The following is a 19,245-nucleotide window of genomic DNA, read 5'->3' as shown; positions in this document are numbered from 1 at the left end:
GGAAGATGCAATTCCACAACTGGAGTGTCAAATTAATCCAGGTTAACACCGAAAGTCAAAGAGAGGTTTAATACAGGATTCAGAAAATAATCACAACTTTTTACTACACCATGGCAACAAAATGAAAGTGTGTTGATATATAAGATCTGTCATGATTTGAAGACATCTTAAAGCAGAGCTAAAAAAAGTATTTTGAAATTTTAAGCAGCAATGGAATTTATTTTTAGGGAACTCTCCCAACCGCCTGCTCTGAAAGCACAAAGCCATATTTATAATCTGCATTAATTATTGTGAAAACAAAATAGACCTTGTTTATTGTATTTCCTCCAAAATTAATTTAAGTCATAAGATGTTTCCTCTTTTTCTGAACCATTTAAACACAGTACTGAGATGTTGAGTGCATGACAATTGTGTCAGCCTAGTTTGCAGGTTTACTCATAAGTAGGTCCCACTGGGTTCAATTGAGTTTACTGCCAAGTCTGCATAGAACTGCTGCTTTAGGAGCCCCCCCCCTTAATTTTAGTTCACAGCTTTCCCAAATCCCTACACTCAAACGTTGGAGGCATCACTTACTAATCTCTCATTAGTTCACTCACATGTGGCTCTGTTCAGCTGTCTTTCCTTCTCTGTTCAGTCCCCCTTCCCTTATTCCTTTATAGAACTGCTGTGTCATGCATGCATGAACGCTCATTCAAAATGCAACGTGTGCATAGCAAGGGAATAAATGGAAAAGGCGGTGGTTGTATGGGAGAGAAGTGAACCTGGTGGAATCTACACACATATAAAAATTGTTTTGAAAATGTGTTTTTCTAATGCGTTTTTTAAAAATAGATTGAATTTTCCATAAGGCTCACCATCGCCTTACATCATATCACATTGTATATTGCACTTAAAACGTTTTATTTGCAGCTGTATAGCTGAGTCCTGGGGACAGGAGAGTTTACACCTCGCGCTCCGCTGCTGCCCAGTTATACGTAGGCAGAAAGGAGGCAAAAGGTATTGTTGTATCAATGCATAAACATAATTTTCGAGACAATCACTCCCATTGGCGCTACTTCTCTTTTGTTTACATCCATTATTTTAAAACTAAGACATGCCATCTTTATTAAGAGATCTTTTAATGGGAAATATATTTTGGAAAAAGATATATAAAGTAGATTCTGAGTATGTGTTTCAACAAGAACAAGGACCTTCTAGTTCTGTAAAAGAGAAATCAACCACATAATATTGTCGGGCTCCCCACCCCGCATTAGACTCAGCCAGCATGGCTAATGGCCAGTCAGGGATGTTGGGAGGTGTAATTCAACATCACCTGGATGGTCAAAGGTGAGCAATTTCTGCTATAAAATATCGTGAAATACTCTTATTGCACCCGCTCAGTTCTCGCCACTTTTGCCCAGTCTTTCAAGAGCGCTCCTTTCTGCCATGCTAGCAGCGTCTAGGCTTTGAGTGACGGTGCAAGATGACCAATGGAAGCTTCACAGATGACATTTTCCTAGATTCGAGCAGCCAATCAAGAGATGAGCGGAGAAGTCCAGTTTCTCCCTGCGTCTTTTAAGCAGAGCAGCTGGATTGACGCCGCCTCTTACGTCTCCGTCACAACAATGACGATCAGGACAGAATAATAAGATCAGGGCGGACAGGTTCTTTCTTCCTGACTCATGACGTTGTCAGGGGCCATGCCTTTCTTATTCTTGCTTCACCTTCCCTTCCTCCTCCGAAGTGAAGGGGTGGATTCCAAAGACCTTTTTAAAAAGCCCACAACTGTAGGCAGCCACGTTGTTTCATTGGGGGAGATCCAAAAATAACAAGAGTAATAATGTACAGTATTAGGGCCAGAGCAGTGAGCCAGCTTTCCAGTTGATGTAAACTTCAAGAGACTTTTATCTGATTGGATTAGGCAAATGAAGGGGCGAGGAGAGGACATGATGAAAAAGTCCGCCAAATTAAAACAGACAAAGATTAAGTGTGAGGTATTGGTTGTGTTTAGAATAGATTTATGAAAGATTTAGAAAACTTATGGATTAGAATATTTGTGTGAGATTGTATGGGGGAAATACGGAATAACAGATACAATCTTGCTTAAAATGTATATAGGAAGTGCAGTGTAAGCGATGGAAATCAGTCAATGAAATTTTATTATTGAGATATTTGTAGAATAAATTTGGAAGAAATTCTTCCAACTTTTCTTCTTTTTCTCCTTTTTTCTTTTCTTCCTTTTTTGTTCTTTTTTATATGTGTGTGTTTATCTGAAATATATGTATGTATTTGCAATATTTTGCTTATATTTTGTAATAATTATGTTAAATAAAATAGTATTTTAAAAACAGCATGAAAATGTTACATAGACTAAAACAGCAATCCTAACTTGCTTAAACATAATAGCACTTTCTTCAGAGAATATGTGCATAGGATTGGGTTCTCATTAGGCTAGTTTTGCTTTGTGCAAAAAGCTTTCAGGTTGAAGTAAAGGCTACCGCTGCAGAGAATAGTAAGAACTAGCAGTTTTTCGGTTTGTATGTTTCATTCTCACTGTTGTCTTTGGTGCAACCTAGTCATTTTTGCACCAAATGCAGCCTAACCTAAGGCGGCAGTCATATACACATTTACTTATAAACTCTATGTGACTTATCCTCTGCCCTACTCATGCATGCAGTGGTGTGTGTATATACCCAGTGCATCTAGCCTGCTGAAGGGTCTTGAGGATCTCAAAAGCTTGCACACTTCTTTTTGCCCTAATGAAGGTGTCGTTCTGTATGGACTGATCAGTGTTGGAAAAATTGAAAGCTTGCTAATTCCCACCACTTCTAAGCCAAAAGCTATTCTGAGGCCTCTGGAGTGGAGGCAACATGCCTCTTCCTCTCCTGTCTCCTGGCCTTTTTCAGGAGGGCCCAAGAAAAGAGGGGTCCTGCTTCCTTCTCCCACCCACTTGTGTGTTCCTGTTGCTTCTTTATATAATAAAGTGATAAAATGCTGAATTCCAGCAAGTGATTAATGATGGACACCATTCCCTTATATGAGAGAAAATAAAGGAGACATTGTGGGACAGAGATAAATAAAGGATGCCCTGTGTATCCCACTGTCGAGATGCAAGCTTTGTCTCCCTGAACTTTATCCCATAGAACTCAGTGGATGCCATTAAGCAGTAAGCCACCTATCGGCATGAACCCACTCTGTTTTAACACATTTATCGTTGCCTCTTAACCTTAGGGGGAGGTCTTCACTAGGTTTTACTCAGAGTAGAAATTAATCAACATGACCAAGTTAGGTCCATTAAGAAAACTTAGCTGTTTTCTGAATCCCTAGGTAGTAATCAATTAAGTTGCCCATCATCAGCCTAGGGTAGGCAATTAAGATTAGCAACTCTGAAAACAGTTTCTAAAAAGGATATCCTCTATCCCATGAATGTTTACATTCAGATTTAATTGGGTGATACAAATGGGTGATACAAAAACTTTTTATATGAAGAATTGGCATTTTTACCAGAATCAGCTGTTGATTATGGCATGACTGGTGGGTTGAGGCACCTTGCTGGAAAGATTCCAGGCTATTTGTATTTACTGGTAAGTTAACGAGTATGACTTCCAGAACAGAGATTGATTGGCAAGACAATAAACACACTTCTGTCTATGAGCCTTCTAGCATTCAATTTCTTTTGGACTACTTTGAAGGAATCTAGGCTGTACTGAGTCTCCCTTAGCTTCTAGAAGGGTATTAGATAATTGTATGCAATGATACAAAGGTATTATATCCCTTTGTGGATCCTGCTTTCCATTTTTTAATCCATAGCAGACTGGTATATACCAAAGTTGATGAAGCAATTCAGAGTGTGATACATGAGCAGTTCCCCATTGTAGTTTCCTTAATTGTATATGCCATTTGTGTATGTTGCGTAGATGTTACAATTGTGTCACATTAAGACTGCAGTCCTATACAGTTATTTTGTTGAACACAATAGGACTTCTAAATTAATACGTACCTCATCAGGCAATCTTTACTACTACTTCTGGAAATTGTATCAGGTAGTTACGGGTGCCTCACCTGTTTTAGTACCGAACATTTTTGAGTGTAAGGCAGTCCTGGTACAGATGTGAATTGTTGTGTTTCCAATTCTATAAAATGCTTTACAGACTCAACACCATTTGACTACATTAACTTTCAACTTCACCTTACAGTAAGGTGATATATGAAGATGAAAGAACAGTACAGTCTTCAAGATTCCTTGGTACCAATATTCAAATCTGTTTACTCCAAGTAAAGTGGTTTGGCAATTGCCATTACTGTCTTGGTAGGTGGTAGGCACAGCCTTGTCAACCATGGCAGAATTTCTAAAGCTGGATGAATAGAGCTGCTTTTTCCAGCCAGAATGTGGATGATATAACAAGATACAAGAACAATGAGCCCTTTTAGACAAACTGGAATGGACAGTTGCCAGTCCCACAGCTGAATCCTCCTGTTTGGAAAGAAGCATTTTGCTGTTTCCTCATTTCACATTCACGAACCAGCGATGTAAAAGGTTTACCATAAGTGAATCGCCAGAGTTCTTACATAGAATTATATGCTGATAGTTCCACTTTGTGTTTGGAGTAGCACTTTCCCAGTGGTTAAGGAAAAAGGTGGAGAGATTTAATCAAGCTTCCTATTTTGAAATTAATGTATTTCCTAAACAAACATGGATTCTGTCTGGTTTTTATAACAACTAAAACATATTGGTTTGTAATTAAATAGAATATTTATATGACCTAGCAGCATAATTCAGAATCTTTGCTCATATAGTCCATATTCATGTACATGGAAGTAACCAAAGTTATTTCAATATGTATGTATAAGAAATATCCTTATCCACTCTACTAGGGAATGGGACCAACCAAGCAAGTATGAGGATATTTGCATTCTTTTCCTTTCTCTTCTAGGAGAAAAGAAGTTATTTCTAATATCTGTAACTCATTTGATAATGATATGAAGATCCCTAAGCAGCACGGGAGAAGTCCACTGTTGTTTCTGTTTTAATAGTCTTGCAAAGGGTACAGAGTTGATATTTCAAAATTTATATGCAGGCTAAGAAGAGTAAACCAAATCTTTTTTTTTTAGCGATTATAACGTTTTAAGATGGCTGTATGTTATAAATTAAGAATACTCAGGCATGAGAAATACATTCGTCTCATCTGATACCCAGTAATTAAACTTATTAACTACAATAATGAAAAGTCCAATAAAGTCCAATGATACCAAGTGTTTTTTTGGCAGCTACACAAAAGCTTGTCTTGAGGTTCTTGTGTATAGATGGAAATGCAGGCTAAATAATGTTAATAAAAATGTCTTCCACATCTGACCATAAGGCTATCAATGCAAAATGAGGACATTTTTATAAATGATACTGTGAATTTTTACGCTGCAACTTGCCCTTTGTGAATACTGATCATATACTTCATACAGGGCCAATGAAGGGATCTGCTGCATATAAACCATGCTTATAGGGGTTTTTTTTTGTGCCAGTGTCTGTATGTGATGTGTCTTGTTATATCATGTTTGCTATTTATCCCAAGGGTCTTACATGATGCATCACCATATTTTATGCTGCTTGGGGCACATATTTTTTGCTATTTTTGAAATATATATGCTGCCATTATCTATGCTACCTTGCTGTGAGGAAATATATAGATCTAAGGATGAATGTAGGCTAGTTGTCAAGTGCTGGAAATATGATTTTTAGGCTGGCCTTCAGAAGATGAAACTGCTCCCATTTGAACACAAAGCCTCTTTGGTTGACACTGCACAGAAGGTACCGTACATGGCTGATTTACTGATATATTGAACTTTGGGGGAACATTATTTTACATCTACACTTGAGAAACTGGGTGCAAAGCAGGACAGAAAACTCATGCCAAAGGCACCATTGCCAAGGTCAAAGCTGACCACCAGCAGATGGGGAAAAGCCATCAAGTTATGGATGCAGCTGCAGGTGTCATCAAATCCACAAAATTAGTCTGGGGCAGTTAGGTACTCGATGTTTAAAGTTTGAAGCTGTAAGTCATAGTTTTGTCCATTAATAGAATGGACCCCAAAATGGTCAAATAATTGCTTCTGGACTAAAAATGACTTCTCTACATCAATACCAGCTGTGGAGTGTGTAACTAGGAACAATCTTGGCCAGGTTAATAGAAATTAATTTTCTAACTAGCTACAAACTTTGGTTAGTAATTATTTTTAAATTAGACTAGTGTTTAGATTTATTAAGGAAGCTAATAAGGTAATTAGTCATTATTCTGTAAGTTCTCATTTTATTTGTAAGAATCATTTCACGTTTTGAATTATTGTAATCTGCTCATCTAGAAGTGTAGTAAAGCACTGTAAACTTTCAATTTGGTTTGATTTATGACTCATGATTCTGGGATCAATCAGTATATTGAGAAACAGGGACACACACTGAACTAAAAGGGAAGCACAGAAATGTAAGGGACAAGAAGCAGAAGTGTGTACATTCTAAGCGATTCATCTGTAAACATTGAAATTGCCAGCATGAGAAATGCAAAAACCCTCTAAGCTTCATGGGGTCGTAATAGACTCTATGAAATGCCAAGTTAATACCAGAGGGAAGCAAGCAGCAGCCCTACTAATTTGAGCTTCAGACATTTCTGGCGTTAGTCCTTGGCAGTGCCATAACCTGCCATATGTAATATTCGTAAGTTAATTCCCATTCCCCTGCTTTCACCCAAATCCTAAACCAGTTGTTGCTTCAAAGGAGAGGTGTGATGGGATCTGTTTGCTCTGGTCCCAACTCCATCGCTTCTTCAAATGAGATGAGCCTTCATGAGCCTTCATGTGGCCTGTTTGGGTAGCATTCATGATTCACAACTCACAAGTCCAGCAGAGCGATTAAGAAAAGCTAAATTTATATTAAATTATCATCAAACCTAAAATACTGAGCATAGTAGTTAAATAACTTGGGGGGGAAAGGGGAAATCCAATCTCTCCAGTGAGTAACATTTAAAACCATTACACAGAAAGGTAGGGAAATTGCTGCCAACAGCTCAAGACAGACAGAGGCAGGATGTTCTTTTTACATAGTTAATCAGTGCTCGCGAGATTGTCCCCACTTCTGGCTTTCCACATTCTGCAAAGTCCAAGTGCAACGAGACTTTGCTTCATCAGCATTGGCAGTGAAGAGTCCCATATAACCAGCAGCATTGGCCAAAGGCTGCTTGCGCATCTCATCGCTGTTTACTTCATAAGTAGGAGTAAAGCTGTAGGTACCATTCTTCCAATCTTCTGCAGCCATTATGAGGGCTGCTAGGGGTCAGATGGGTCAAGGGAAGGGGTTTGAGAAAGGAGGTCATTATGTAGACTGGAATGTGCAATAAAAAGTTACAGAAAGACAAGGGGAGACATTAGTGGCAGTGGCACTCTCCTGCTGATTTACTGAACTTGTAAGAGGACAAGTATTTTTCAATTATTTCCCAGCCTCCATTTTTAATATTGTTTCTTCTAATTGCACCTGCCTATATTCAACACTTCACCCTGGCCTTGTGACCCTCATAAGTTCCAGGGGCCTGGCTTCATCTTTCCTGAACTCTTTTTTTCAAATGCACATGGCCTTAATTTTGTCCATGGTTTCAGCAGAAGGGCTACCCTATCCCCACAGATCCCTTCAGCCTGACGAAGCTTCATTGGAGCCAACCCAAATAAATATATTTAAATTAAAATCTAATATATTCCCCTGGAAGTAGGGGGAAAGCCTAATAACAACATTGCTCCAAGCCCCAGTTCTAACCAATTTTTCATAGGGATGCACAACAGCAAGGGATCCCAGAGTGATCTGGTCCAGTCTCCTACAAAAGGCATCAGGATACAACTAGCACAATGTGATCTCCAGTGCTGTCTTTTTCAAAAGGGCTATGCTTGACTTTGCCCTTGTTCATATTACCATTTCACGGCCCATGAAATTGATATAATTGATGTAAACGAGAGATCTCCTCAAGCCAAAGTCCCTTGTCATGCTACTGCCTTTTCAAGAGAACATCAGTGGGCTAGGCAGGGCGTGTTACTGTTTGCCTTCCTGCAAGTGCTCTCCACATTGTCTTTTACAGGGTTTGTTTGTTTGTTTTGTCTCCCCTCACCAGACTCCCCCAAAATAAAGTGAGCCTAGTGTGGATGGCAATTTTAATAACATAAATACAGCTAATTGGTTTAATTTGGACTTTAAGCTGCTGTTTTTACATTTCCAATCCTCAAGTTCTATCTTTTCGGATGGGTCAGAATCAGATGCCAATGGAAAATAATGGCTGAAGGAAGAGAACGCAGAGAATATGGTAAAAAGTCACTTATGGACTTATGAATGCAGGCACAAGAGCTGGTGTGGTTCAATACATGGATTTCTTTGAAAGTATGAGAGACTTAGGGTGGAATCCAACACTGCACAAATGGACTTCTGCTCGCATAACAGAACTTTACATTCTTCTCTCGTCTCCCACAGTCCCCACATCCCCCCAAACTCTGGAGCAGATTTTGAGTGGATGCAAGGGCGAAGAGAGGAAAGTGAAGTCTTATTGCACAGAGAAAAAAGTCTTTTCTGCTGATGCAGAGACAGCAATGAATGCAACTCTTAGTTCACAAGGACAGCTAGGAGAGCAAAGCACAATAAATGACATGCAAATAAATGAAGAGAGAGTAATAGCAGGTAAAATAGGAAAACAGTTCTGAGGTTGGACAGTCAGAACGAGAGAGTCTTTGATGGAAGAATATAAACATGTCCTAGAAAGACTTGCTCACAGTACTGAAACTTTTAAGCACAGGTTGATTTTGCTGTGTGATGCTGCAGAAGCAGAGCTTTATGCATGTTTCCTTGAAATACAAAACTCGGCTCTCAAAGTAATTTTAATTTATACCTTCCTCAAGATGAGAAAGCAAGAGGTTTTCCCGGCTACAAGTTGGGAAAGGTTGGGGTTAATTGTCAGGAATGCCGACCTTGCACCAAGACTGGCTTGCACAGTTCCTGCTGCAACCCAAAATTCCACTGTTTTATTTTTACAATACTGAGTGTGTGCAAACATGCCCAATATGTGTGGGCGAAGGCAACAGAGGATCACCAGCAAATGTAAAGAAACACGATGGAAATAGCAGAGGTGAGCAGGGATGGAGATGGTAGAGGGAACAGGCAGAAGCACGACATGTCTGCTGTGGACCATCTAGAAAGAAAAGGTGTCTGTGACAAAGATGCACTACTTATTACTGCTTCACACACTATGCAGCAACCAACACAATTGCCACTGTACAAACGCATCACCCACCCTAGCTTTCTTGTGCATGGACTCCTTCAATGAATGTGATTAAAAATGCACAATTGTCATATTCATGTATCACGGTTTTAGGTGTGCAATAAAATGTTTAACTCAACAAGACACATAAGGGGGAGGGTTGCCTTGTTGATGGAAATATAGACCTGTTATAGAGGGAAAGCTGCAAGGGGGCAGGTTGCTAGAGTTGGATCGCTGGTTTTTTTAATGCTTGCGCCCTCCTCCCTGCTTGGACTAGATGAGAGGAAGGAATCAGATCACGTAACTGTTTAGCCACAGGGAACCTGTGCTGCTTGTCAATAGGGTCACACTCACACAAGCACAGTCTATACATCATGTGCTAATCACAAGAGAGGCACTTGCAGGAGCAAGGTGAGAGGATAGTGGTGCATATTCCCAGAGAATAAATAATGTGGTTATCAGCTCTGAATAGGACTTCCCTCAATGTAAGTGCTATCTTGCCAAATCATGTCTGGAGCTGGTGGAGGAAGTGTTTGGTTGCACAAACCACCACCTGCAAAACATTTTGAAAAGGCCGTTTCTTAGCCTTGGTTCTCCCTTCATAGCATGGAAATCTTAACCTAGTTGAACTGTGGAGGAAAGGAACTTTACACAGTCAAACAGTTCTGGTGCCCTGCCTGACTCCCCGCCTGCCTGCCTTTGCCTAGCCACACACATTCATCATCTCTCAAATTGCACACACCCACTTTTTGACACCACACTACTCAACCCACACAGCAGATCCTAGAAGAAGGTGCGAGCAGACCCATCCGCCCAGAATTTCCAAAGAGAAACGCTGGCAAGAAAAGGCTTAGAAAATGTCCCCTACTGGCATGTTGGAGCTGGAACTTGCACCTGATGTTTCAGATACACCCACTGACCAATTTATATTCCATTTCCAAAACAGACAAACAAATAAAACATATTGCCCACTTGTGTTCCACAGGCTAACGTTGTTTTCAGTAGCACACATTTCCACAGGATGGGCCTGTGACTTGACTAACTAAGGAAGGTTATGATAAAATACCATTGCACCCGGCGCTTTCCTTGGAAGTCAAAGCTAATGGGAAGTGCAATAAAAACAGCGAGTCGTCCCTCCAGGGAACAGATGTGTTAAGTTCAATCTGAAAAAACCAGAAGTATGTTTTAGGAAGGGAGTGGGCATTCTGCCACACCAAACTGTGGCAGGAGCAACCTCTGTTGCCAGCAACAGACCTAAATGCTTTACCCTCTGAACTCCTGACACCCTAGGTTGGATTTTACAGGTGTTTCCCCATAGCTTAAAAAAAGATGGTAATGGTAATTTAGTGCCCCTTCCAGTGAAGTTACAACTGTCGTTTGCTCTCCCCACACAAGTATCTGCAAAAGTGACCCGCTGTTACATCACCTTTCTCACTTCAGGCACTTCTACCTGGCCCCAAACCCTTTCATTTAAGATAGAAAGAGCGCAGTGCAAAATCTAGTTAGTGCCAACGGACTCTGAAGAAAGGTAGTAGTATCAGGAGCAGGGAACTTCAGAAACACTCATCCCTCCCTGGTGGCGTTGGGAGTCCATGGCTAGCTGGTGCACTAGACCGAATGAAAGCTGCCTCGGACACAGCTGGGAAAGCTGCTGCTGAATTCAGCACCACAGCTTCTAGCAAAAGGGGACATATAAATAAACATCAATGAACAGTGAGCCAAGAGTCTCTAGGTTGTCTCCCACTTGCCACAATGGCAGTTTAAGCTCAGGCTCCTCTCAGAAAGAAAGTCTCTGGGCTCTGTGTGACACAGAGGCAAGTCTCTTTTGAGTTCCTCCTGGAATTGCGGGCAAGATCCTATCTCATCAGTGCGAAAGGTGACAGAGGAGGGACAAGCGTCTCATTGTGTGCTTTAGACATCACTCTCTGTTGAGGGTTTGCGTTGGTGCTTCCAGCCTGTGTCTGGAAGGGAGCCGCGGCGCTCAGGGGTCGCCGCCACGTTGATGCTGCTGCATTCTGACTGCTCCTCCTGCAGCAGCTGCTCTGTTTCGGTGTCATCCAGTGAGCCGGAGCTGGCTTGGATAGAGACCGTGTCAGTCTTCATGCACACGTGGTCACGGAGGATACACCCCCGAGAGCTCCGTATCTGTTTCAGGTCGTCCCACTCCGATTCATCGCTGGACAAGAGGTATATCCCTTCCACAATCTTGATCTTTTCCTTGCTGTAACTGTGATCAGGGCCGGCCTGTGGACAGAGACAATAACATGAGACATGCGAGCTGAAGAGGAAAAAGCAGGTGCCAGAACACTGAAGCGCAGGAAACCCACAAGAGGCGGTTTCCTGCTATGTGGACAAAGTCACATTGTACACTTGGGAGGGACCAAAGAGATGACCACTGCAACTTTCTGCTTGTTAGACAGGACTTTCCACCAACCAAGCCCACAGAGCCACGAAGCAGGAAGTGCTTACAGAGAAAATGACTCCAGGTGCTCCAACTAACCAGCTGTAACCACACACTATGGTAATATTGGGCACAGCAGGGGAGGGAAGGAAAGAAGGTCACTAGCCAAACTGAGCAGAGGCAAGAAGAAACAGTTTCTGACCCCCCAAATATGGTGCTAAAGTAGATCTCAAAAGCTAGCAAAACCCACCCACTGGAGACAAAAATGTTATTGACACCTATCTTCATACCACACAGGTGTTTTCTTTCATTGTGGAGGTCCCTGACCTATCTTAAGAAAGGAAGCAAAAATCCCAGGGTCATGGGATGGAACACCAGAAAAGAGAGCTAGCTTTCACAGGTTTGCCAGACTCAAATGTCTGCGTGCATGAAATACTATCTAAATGCATCACGTGCTGCGTTTCCTAGCAGACCAGCTGCTACTGGCAATTCCATTACAAACTGTGCATCCCATCAACTCATGAAAAGATGACACAGGTAGTGAATAAACTGGGAGGACAAGTAATATCTCCCAAATCATGAGTAGTGAAAATGAGCACTGGTGAAATCAAGCGTTAAACTAGGAGAGTGTCTTAAGATTCAGCTCCAGAATAGCCACTGCAGATTAGATTATGAGAATGCAGGCACTGACTCTTAGAAGCATGTCTCCAACTACACCAGGGGTAGCCAACCATGGTGCTGACCATGCTGACTAGGGATGATAGGAGTCTGAGTCCAACAGCATCTGGTGGGGGTGCACTAGATGCTTCTTAAAGTCACCCTCCTGTATCCTGAGCTTTGTTCCAAAGGACAGGAAATGTAGTGGAAACAGTTGAAAAATGTTGTCTATATTTGAGCGGGACACAGAAGCCGACCCTGGTTAATTCAACGCAAAATGTGTCTGATGGGTATAAACACTGAAGTTAAGAAGCATTGCACAGATCAGTCCAACCAGTAATTATGTTAAAATAGCGAAGATTTAGAGAACACTCTCATAAAAGCAGCAAGGTGCACACAAATTCGACATGGAGGAGAGGAAAATTAGAGGCAAGGAAACATGGAGGCAACGAAAATTAGCAATAACTGTGCTTCATCAATTCGTGGGGGGGGGGGGAACCTCTTTACTGATCATACCCTGCACATGTATGATGGTGGGGTACAAAGATTTTGTAAAGTTTTAAGCAGTTTCAAATTATTTAACCAAGGCAAAAACACTTTTCTTTCCCAGCACACAAACACACAAGTATTTCAGGGGTGCATGTGCACACGCACGCACACACACAAAGAGAGGGAGAGAAAGCCAGCCAAGAAGCAAGTAATAGAAGACAGCATTAGGCCACTCATCAGCACTACAGGAATAAGGCAGGCAGAGGCTGCACAAATGCAGAGCTGTGATACCTGATATGAGGCTGTGGGCAGGTCAAAAGAGGAATGGTGAAAGGCTATCAGGGGGGTGAGAAAGATGCTGAGGAGGAAAGACAGAGAGACTAAGTGCTTTGAGACATCACAGCCCATCATGTGCCCTTCCAAAGGCAACAATTTTCCATTAGTCTGCTCTCCCTCCCACTGGCAATCCATGCAGTGCACAGGCGCATCTGTCTAGCTGCATATAGCCATTCAGGACTACTGAACTACAGGGGCCCCACTAGGTACTGGGGTGGGAACTGGGAGTGTGCCATCTCGGCCTGAACCAGAGAAGGGGAAGAGAAGAGGTGCAGCAGCAGCATCACCCCGAGCTCTGCTGAGAAGTCTGACTCTTCCCTCCATCAACTGTCACCTGCCATCAGGTTGCAGCAGAGGATGGAAGGGAAGAGATGCAGGGCCACTCCAACAGCTGGGAGGACAGCAACTTCGGGCACCTCCTCTCCATTAACTTTTCCACCCCCAATGGCCATTAACAGAAACTGTGACTAAGAATTTGTCTCATTTCCTCCTCTCTCCCAATCCATTTTTCCTTTGTGCCATATCTTTTTAAGCCTGGAGGCAGGGACTGTCTTGTTGCAGTGATTTGCAAGCCACTCTGGACTCCCTTTTTTGGCTGAATAGAGGAATTAAAACTCTGAATAAGTGAACTCTTCATTTCCTTTGGGCAACAGGTGCCCCCAAGACAAAAGCATCAAATAAACAGTATTGCTGGTTAACCTATATGAGCCATGTCAGTGGCCTTCTAATAATGTGAGAGGTGAAGGACAGGGTTCTTCGAGTTGCTAGGACTGATGACAATAAGACAAATTAGTTAGGCTTATTGCAATTTGATGTTTAAAACCACAGTGGCTTGACACAGATGACTCGTTCTAAAGGCATCTCTTACCTCCTTATAGCATAGCTGGTTATACATGGCTGGCTTGGGAACTGTTTCAATCTTTACCTCTTGGGTAGATGTACGGTAAGAGGGGTTACTGTAGGTAAGGTTGCCCAGGCTAGGATCTGTGAACTTGGACTTCTTGTGCCTGCAGGAATACAACTGTCAACAAAGAGCCTCAACAGCTAAAGCCCTACTCTGCACTACTACTCTATCAGAAAAATAACTATGGTCATGTATTTTCTCCTTTCTCAAACCATAAGTAAGTCTTTTATATCGGATAGCAAACATCTCAGATAGCAAATCACGACTGCACTCATGGGAGGCAGCAAAATTCTATTTACTTGTATGCCAGTGGGAAAATCAGGGGCAATTCCACTGATAAGCAAGAGAGATCACATTCATGCAAAATGTTCAGAGTTCAAAGAGTCAATATGTAAGAACCAAACCAAGGCATGTGCAAATTTCCACAGGATTCCTTTGAACAATTTCCTGGGAACAAAAACTTTCTACGGGGCAAAAATTGAATTGAGTATTTGTTGCAAACTACTCTTCACTGCTCCCTGAAACCAATGCTGTCATTTTTCCAGAGGCAAATGGGAGAGGAGGAGGAGCTGCTCACAACATTATGCAAGAACTGTAAGTTAGGAGCATTAGCATCTCAGCCTCCCTTGTTTATGGTTACAACTTTGTTTTTTACTCCAGTTACGTCTCCAGGAATGCCACCACCACACCTGTTGCAGACCAACATGCCTATTTCCTCTGGCATTGGTTCCAGTGAGGCATTTTTAACTACAGCAAGGAAGACCTGGGCTTTGTCAGAAGTATCCCAACCAAAAGATGAATTCAGAAGCACAGAGAGACTAGGGCAAGGAAATTACCTGTATATAATCACAGCACCAATAAGCAGCAGAATGATCAATATACTGAGAAGGCCTCCGATTATGTAACTGACGTGCAGTCCTCCTGAAAGAGGGAAACAGGTTAGATTGAGGATGACATTCCATGCTCCTGTGTGTAAATATGTGTGCCTGTTGACAGTGCTGACAGGGCCCTAGTTTTTGTACAGAATTACAAGAAAGTCAGAAAAGGCAACAAAAATATTGGCAGCCTTTTAATTTTTATTGTGGCAATTCTTCCATTCCAAGAGTGTTTTCCTTTAGCCCATCCCTTTAACTCTTGATGCATGTGTTTTGTCAGCCAAAAGAACGAAATGATTTTGTACTAGTGTAAATGTTGTATACACCTTTGGGTAACAAAATAAGCAACCTAAAATTCATTTGAGTTGCTTATAATTCCGATCTGCTTTAGCTAAACCATCTTCACCGATTCCCAATAACTCTTTTTCTTCTTTAATTTTAATTTCATTATGCTTCCCTAAAAACTGTTCCAAGACCTTTTATCAGGAAGTAACTAATTAGCATTTTTTTGGGAGGGCTGATAAGCAAACACCAAATTATACCATGCAGTATTGCGACTCGCAATAAAAGTAGTTTGATTCCCTCCCTCCCTCCCTCCCCTGTACACCAACATCTCCTTACTAGAAGTCAAAATTTGCTGGAGTCGTTCCATCATTTCAGAAGGCTACAGTGGGTGTGTAGCTGGGCAAACGCATGACTACTTTGCTATGAGCCAAAATAAACCCGCATGTATTTAACCCGCACTGAGGGCTTGGTAACACTATCGTTGTTTATCGGTCTTGTGCCTGGGCCTCCAACATGGGACATAGAAAGATCTGGTGCAGCCCGGGGTAATGAGGGATAATGTAAAAACTCACCAGTGGTTGCTGGCACAGCTTCGCTTGCTCGGCTGCACAAGCCTTGGCCAACCTTTTTGTCAGAGCAGCTACACAGGGAGAAAAGAAAAGCAGTGAAAGGTCATAGAATTAAGAGTTGGAAGGGACCTCCAAGGGTCATCTAGTCCAAACCTCTGCAACATAACTTAATGTTTTTTGGAATCACATTTAATATGGCATGCAGGAGGGGGAAAGAATACAGTAGCTGAACAGTACACATGAATGGAACAGCTCTGCCCACCCCCCATATCACCATCCTATTAAGAAGTGCAAAAACTCCTGCATAGTCTCTTTCCTCCTTGCTGGGGCAGGAGAGTCAGTGAGGAACTCGGCACCACCTTTTGTCACAATCATCTTTTAAAGCCACAAAGCCACTCACTTTGCTTCTGTTGTTTCCAAGGATATATGGGGTTTGGTTGTCGAAGAGCCAGATCTACCAGCGGGAGTCTGGCTCTTTTTGCTTGCACGAGTGGTCTCGGGAATCGAAGGCCCCATGCCAGGAACTACACAGAACGCAAAGAGAAAAGGAAACAGAAGCTTAGGAAGGGGAGATAATTAAGCCAAACGCAGCTTGCAGAAATGCAGAAATTGCAATCTGTTCCGCCAGACGCAGCAGCAGGCAGTTAAGGTTCTGACTGTGGTTTTAACAGTGACCTGCTCCTAAGAAAACAAAAACTGCAGTGTAGCTACAGGTGGTTAACTGGGCTGCTACAGCCTGTATGGGAGCAGCAGAAAATATTGGCGTGCTCTTATTTTGCCAATCTCCAACCATCCCCGATGTTATATGCACATACATTTTTAAAGTTACTGCACACAAAATGCCAATGAAATACAACGAACTGCTTTGAACCGTATTCTTCAGAGACGCATCCAGAATGCTAAAATATGCATCTGGGACATCTGGAGAATGGAAGAGAATTTCAAAGAGAAGTTTTCAAATTCATAAGGAGCCCAAGTCCAGAGGAGACAGGATAATGATTTCTTGCACTGATCTGAATGCTTTGACAAGACTGCATTCTGCCGCACAGGCTGTTCTATTATCTGAAGGTGGCTTATTTAGGTTTCACAGAAAAAACTCCACAGAAAAAGTCCTCATGTAGCAGGAGCAAAAACATCATGATTCCTCTCTGAAGGTCTGCAGCTCTAGCAACTTACCATTTGAGCAAGGCCGTCCATCTGGTTCATCTGGGCAAGCACAAACAAAGTCAGAAGCTCTGGCAAAACAGAGGTGGGTGCAGCCTCCATTACTGACTCCACAAGCGTTGGTGCCTAAAAGATGCAAACAGTGTATTTGACATTACCACCAGAAGAACATCGTTTTCTGTCCTCAACTGTGGGGGCTTTGCATTCTTATCAGCAAGATACAGTGGCTGATGGTTCTTACCAAAGCCTATCATGCACAAGCTTATTTTATTTATTGAAAAGCCCTTCTAAACCACTTAATATTTAAAAACCTCTGAAAGATATACAAAAATAACATAAAAAAGAACAGGATCACAAAATTTCTGTTTGTTGGGTCACTGTTGGATTGTTTGTTGGCGCAGGGTTGCAGCAACCCTGGCAAGTAATCACGGGACTATACAAATAGGGAGAATAAATGGGCCACAATGCAGGTATCCTCCTTGTCTTATCTTGATATCGCTCCTTAGTCAATACCTTCCCATTCTTCTTTTATATTACAAAATCCATTAAGTTTGTGCTTTCTCAAAGACAAGAAGGAATTCATCTGAAAGATGACTTGTAATATTTCTTAATAAATATAACTGAATTACTTGTCATTACTGACAGGCAGAGTGTTAAAGAGGGTGTGTGTGTGTGTGTGTGTGTGTGTGTGTATCTATGAGCTCCCTACGGGGGCCTCTTCTGCAGAAGCCAGGATTTCAGGTGTCAGGGGTAATGGACTCCGACCACCACTACATGGTTGCTTTCAGAGTCCAGCCATTTTCCTTACCCCCACAGGGTGAGGAAAGTTAATATCAGACCTTCACTTATATGGGAATGAACAAAGGAATGTGTACGTATTACCACTGAGCAGGGGCTAATCTGCCCTACTGATCTCACTGATCTCACTACCTGGACAGAGAAGCAGGCTGCTCCTTCTCAGCTGTGTCCTAGACTGCAGTCCATTTACTATATCCCCTAGAAGCGAATGGGAGCCATTGAGAACTAAACTAACCAGGCCCTACAGGGAGTTTGGTTTCTTTTGGAACTGGCTTTTTAATATGTAGATAATAGCAACGTTTTAAAGAATCTGATGCTTTGCCAGAGTGATTTCTAAGTTTCTGCCCCATGCCTATTTTAAATACCAATGGTCTTCATTCTACTAGATGTCTTAAAAGAACCTGACAGGTGTTCAGAGACATGGTGGATGGCCTCAGCCCACAAGCAGCAATGGAGGCACAGATTTCTCAGGTTGGAGTACAATATCCATCTAGCATGACACAGGTTTTGCATACCAGTCTATGTTTTATTTAAACAGTATGGGAGAAGGGTAGCTAATATCCCAGACTAGAAAAGAAAAAAAATCACCTTATTCCTGTTTTTAGTATGACAAATCTTCACCCAAACTCTAAGTTTGAAGGGAAATTGCGTAACTCCACAACAGCAGTCCTAAGTCCATGATGCCGTATTATCCATGTACCAGCCTTACTAGCCGGAGTTGTTATATTCTCACCACCACTTCCTCCCATGACACCCTAGAGTCATGAAGGCACATCTGAAGATGTGGACAAGTGGGGCGGGAGGCAGGGGGAGACTGAACAAGTGATTCTCTGTGTTGCAATTTTTGCAGGAAACATTTAGAATATATTCTGGAAGATGCACCCTGTTTGACTCTCATTATATATAAAGTGAGGAAACCCAGATTGTTGCATATACCTGTCTGCCTTTGAGGAGAGACTACAATGATATCCATAAGTCCTTCAACATTGGCTAACACAGTCTCCTTATTCCGACCAGAATATTTGTCCACTCGCTGGATAGATTTAGTTTGCCAGTCCGTCCAATAGAGCCACCTGTCTTGCTGCTCAGAAACGAAGAGATAAAGGGTTAGGAAGATACAACAACCATGTAGGAAGGTAACAAAAGTTTATTCAAGCAAAACCATTTCTCCAGTGTATGGCAGGAAGAAGAATGAGAACACCAATTTCTCCCAACACCCAGAAATTAAGAAAATATACTATTTCTTTGGGAGCTTATATATCTAGTGACATTGCAGAGTTCCCACCAAGGTCCTTTGTACCTGTGTCAAGGCAAAGGGATGCGACACTTGGCTGACCAGGACCTGACGCAGCTTCCCGTTGAGATCAGCACTCTCTATGCGGTCTAGATGAGCATCTACCCAATAAATCCTAGAAGAAGAGAACGTATGGGAAGTGAAACCGACCTCCACCATAACCTCCCACCCCAAAGAAAACGATTCCCCATCCTTCTTGCACTTCTTTACTGATGTGAT

At 42.1% G+C, this 19,245-nt stretch overlaps 1 protein-coding gene and 1 long non-coding RNA gene across 4 annotated transcripts in view; one reads left to right on the top strand and one right to left on the bottom strand.

The window, feature by feature from the left end:
* Positions 1-186: 186 nt before the first annotated feature.
* LOC307202850 lies at positions 187-11,037 on the top strand. The gene is made up of 2 exons (XR_013833034.1): positions 187-1,973; positions 2,677-11,037. It is a non-coding gene; the product is annotated as an uncharacterized lncRNA (long non-coding RNA).
* The window catches only part of LRP4 (LDL receptor related protein 4), a 97,919-nt gene continuing 85,550 nt past the window's right edge, over positions 6,877-19,245 (bottom strand). For 2 of the 3 annotated variants that reach the window (XM_079950434.1, XM_079950433.1), the window contains exons 31-38: positions 19,033-19,141; positions 18,669-18,813; positions 16,947-17,060; positions 16,171-16,294; positions 15,774-15,841; positions 14,878-14,962; positions 14,006-14,144; positions 6,877-11,498 (exon numbers count right to left, since the gene is read on the bottom strand). In XM_079950434.1, the coding sequence (XP_079806560.1) occupies positions 11,166-11,498; positions 14,006-14,144; positions 14,878-14,962; positions 15,774-15,841; positions 16,171-16,294; positions 16,947-17,060; positions 18,669-18,813; positions 19,033-19,141 (1,117 nt within the window). In that variant the 3' untranslated portion in view covers positions 6,877-11,165. Of the gene's footprint in view, positions 11,499-13,092; positions 13,160-14,005; positions 14,145-14,877; positions 14,963-15,773; positions 15,842-16,170; positions 16,295-16,946; positions 17,061-18,668; positions 18,814-19,032; positions 19,142-19,245 lie in introns of all 3 variants that reach the window. The other variant, XM_079950435.1, reaches the window with a different exon arrangement.

The sequence above is a fragment of the Podarcis cretensis genome (genome assembly GCF_951804945.1).
Source record: "Podarcis cretensis genome assembly, chromosome: 1".
NCBI classification, from domain to species: Eukaryota; Metazoa; Chordata; class Lepidosauria; order Squamata; family Lacertidae; genus Podarcis; species Podarcis cretensis.
This window is presented reverse-complemented; position numbering and strand designations above follow the sequence as displayed.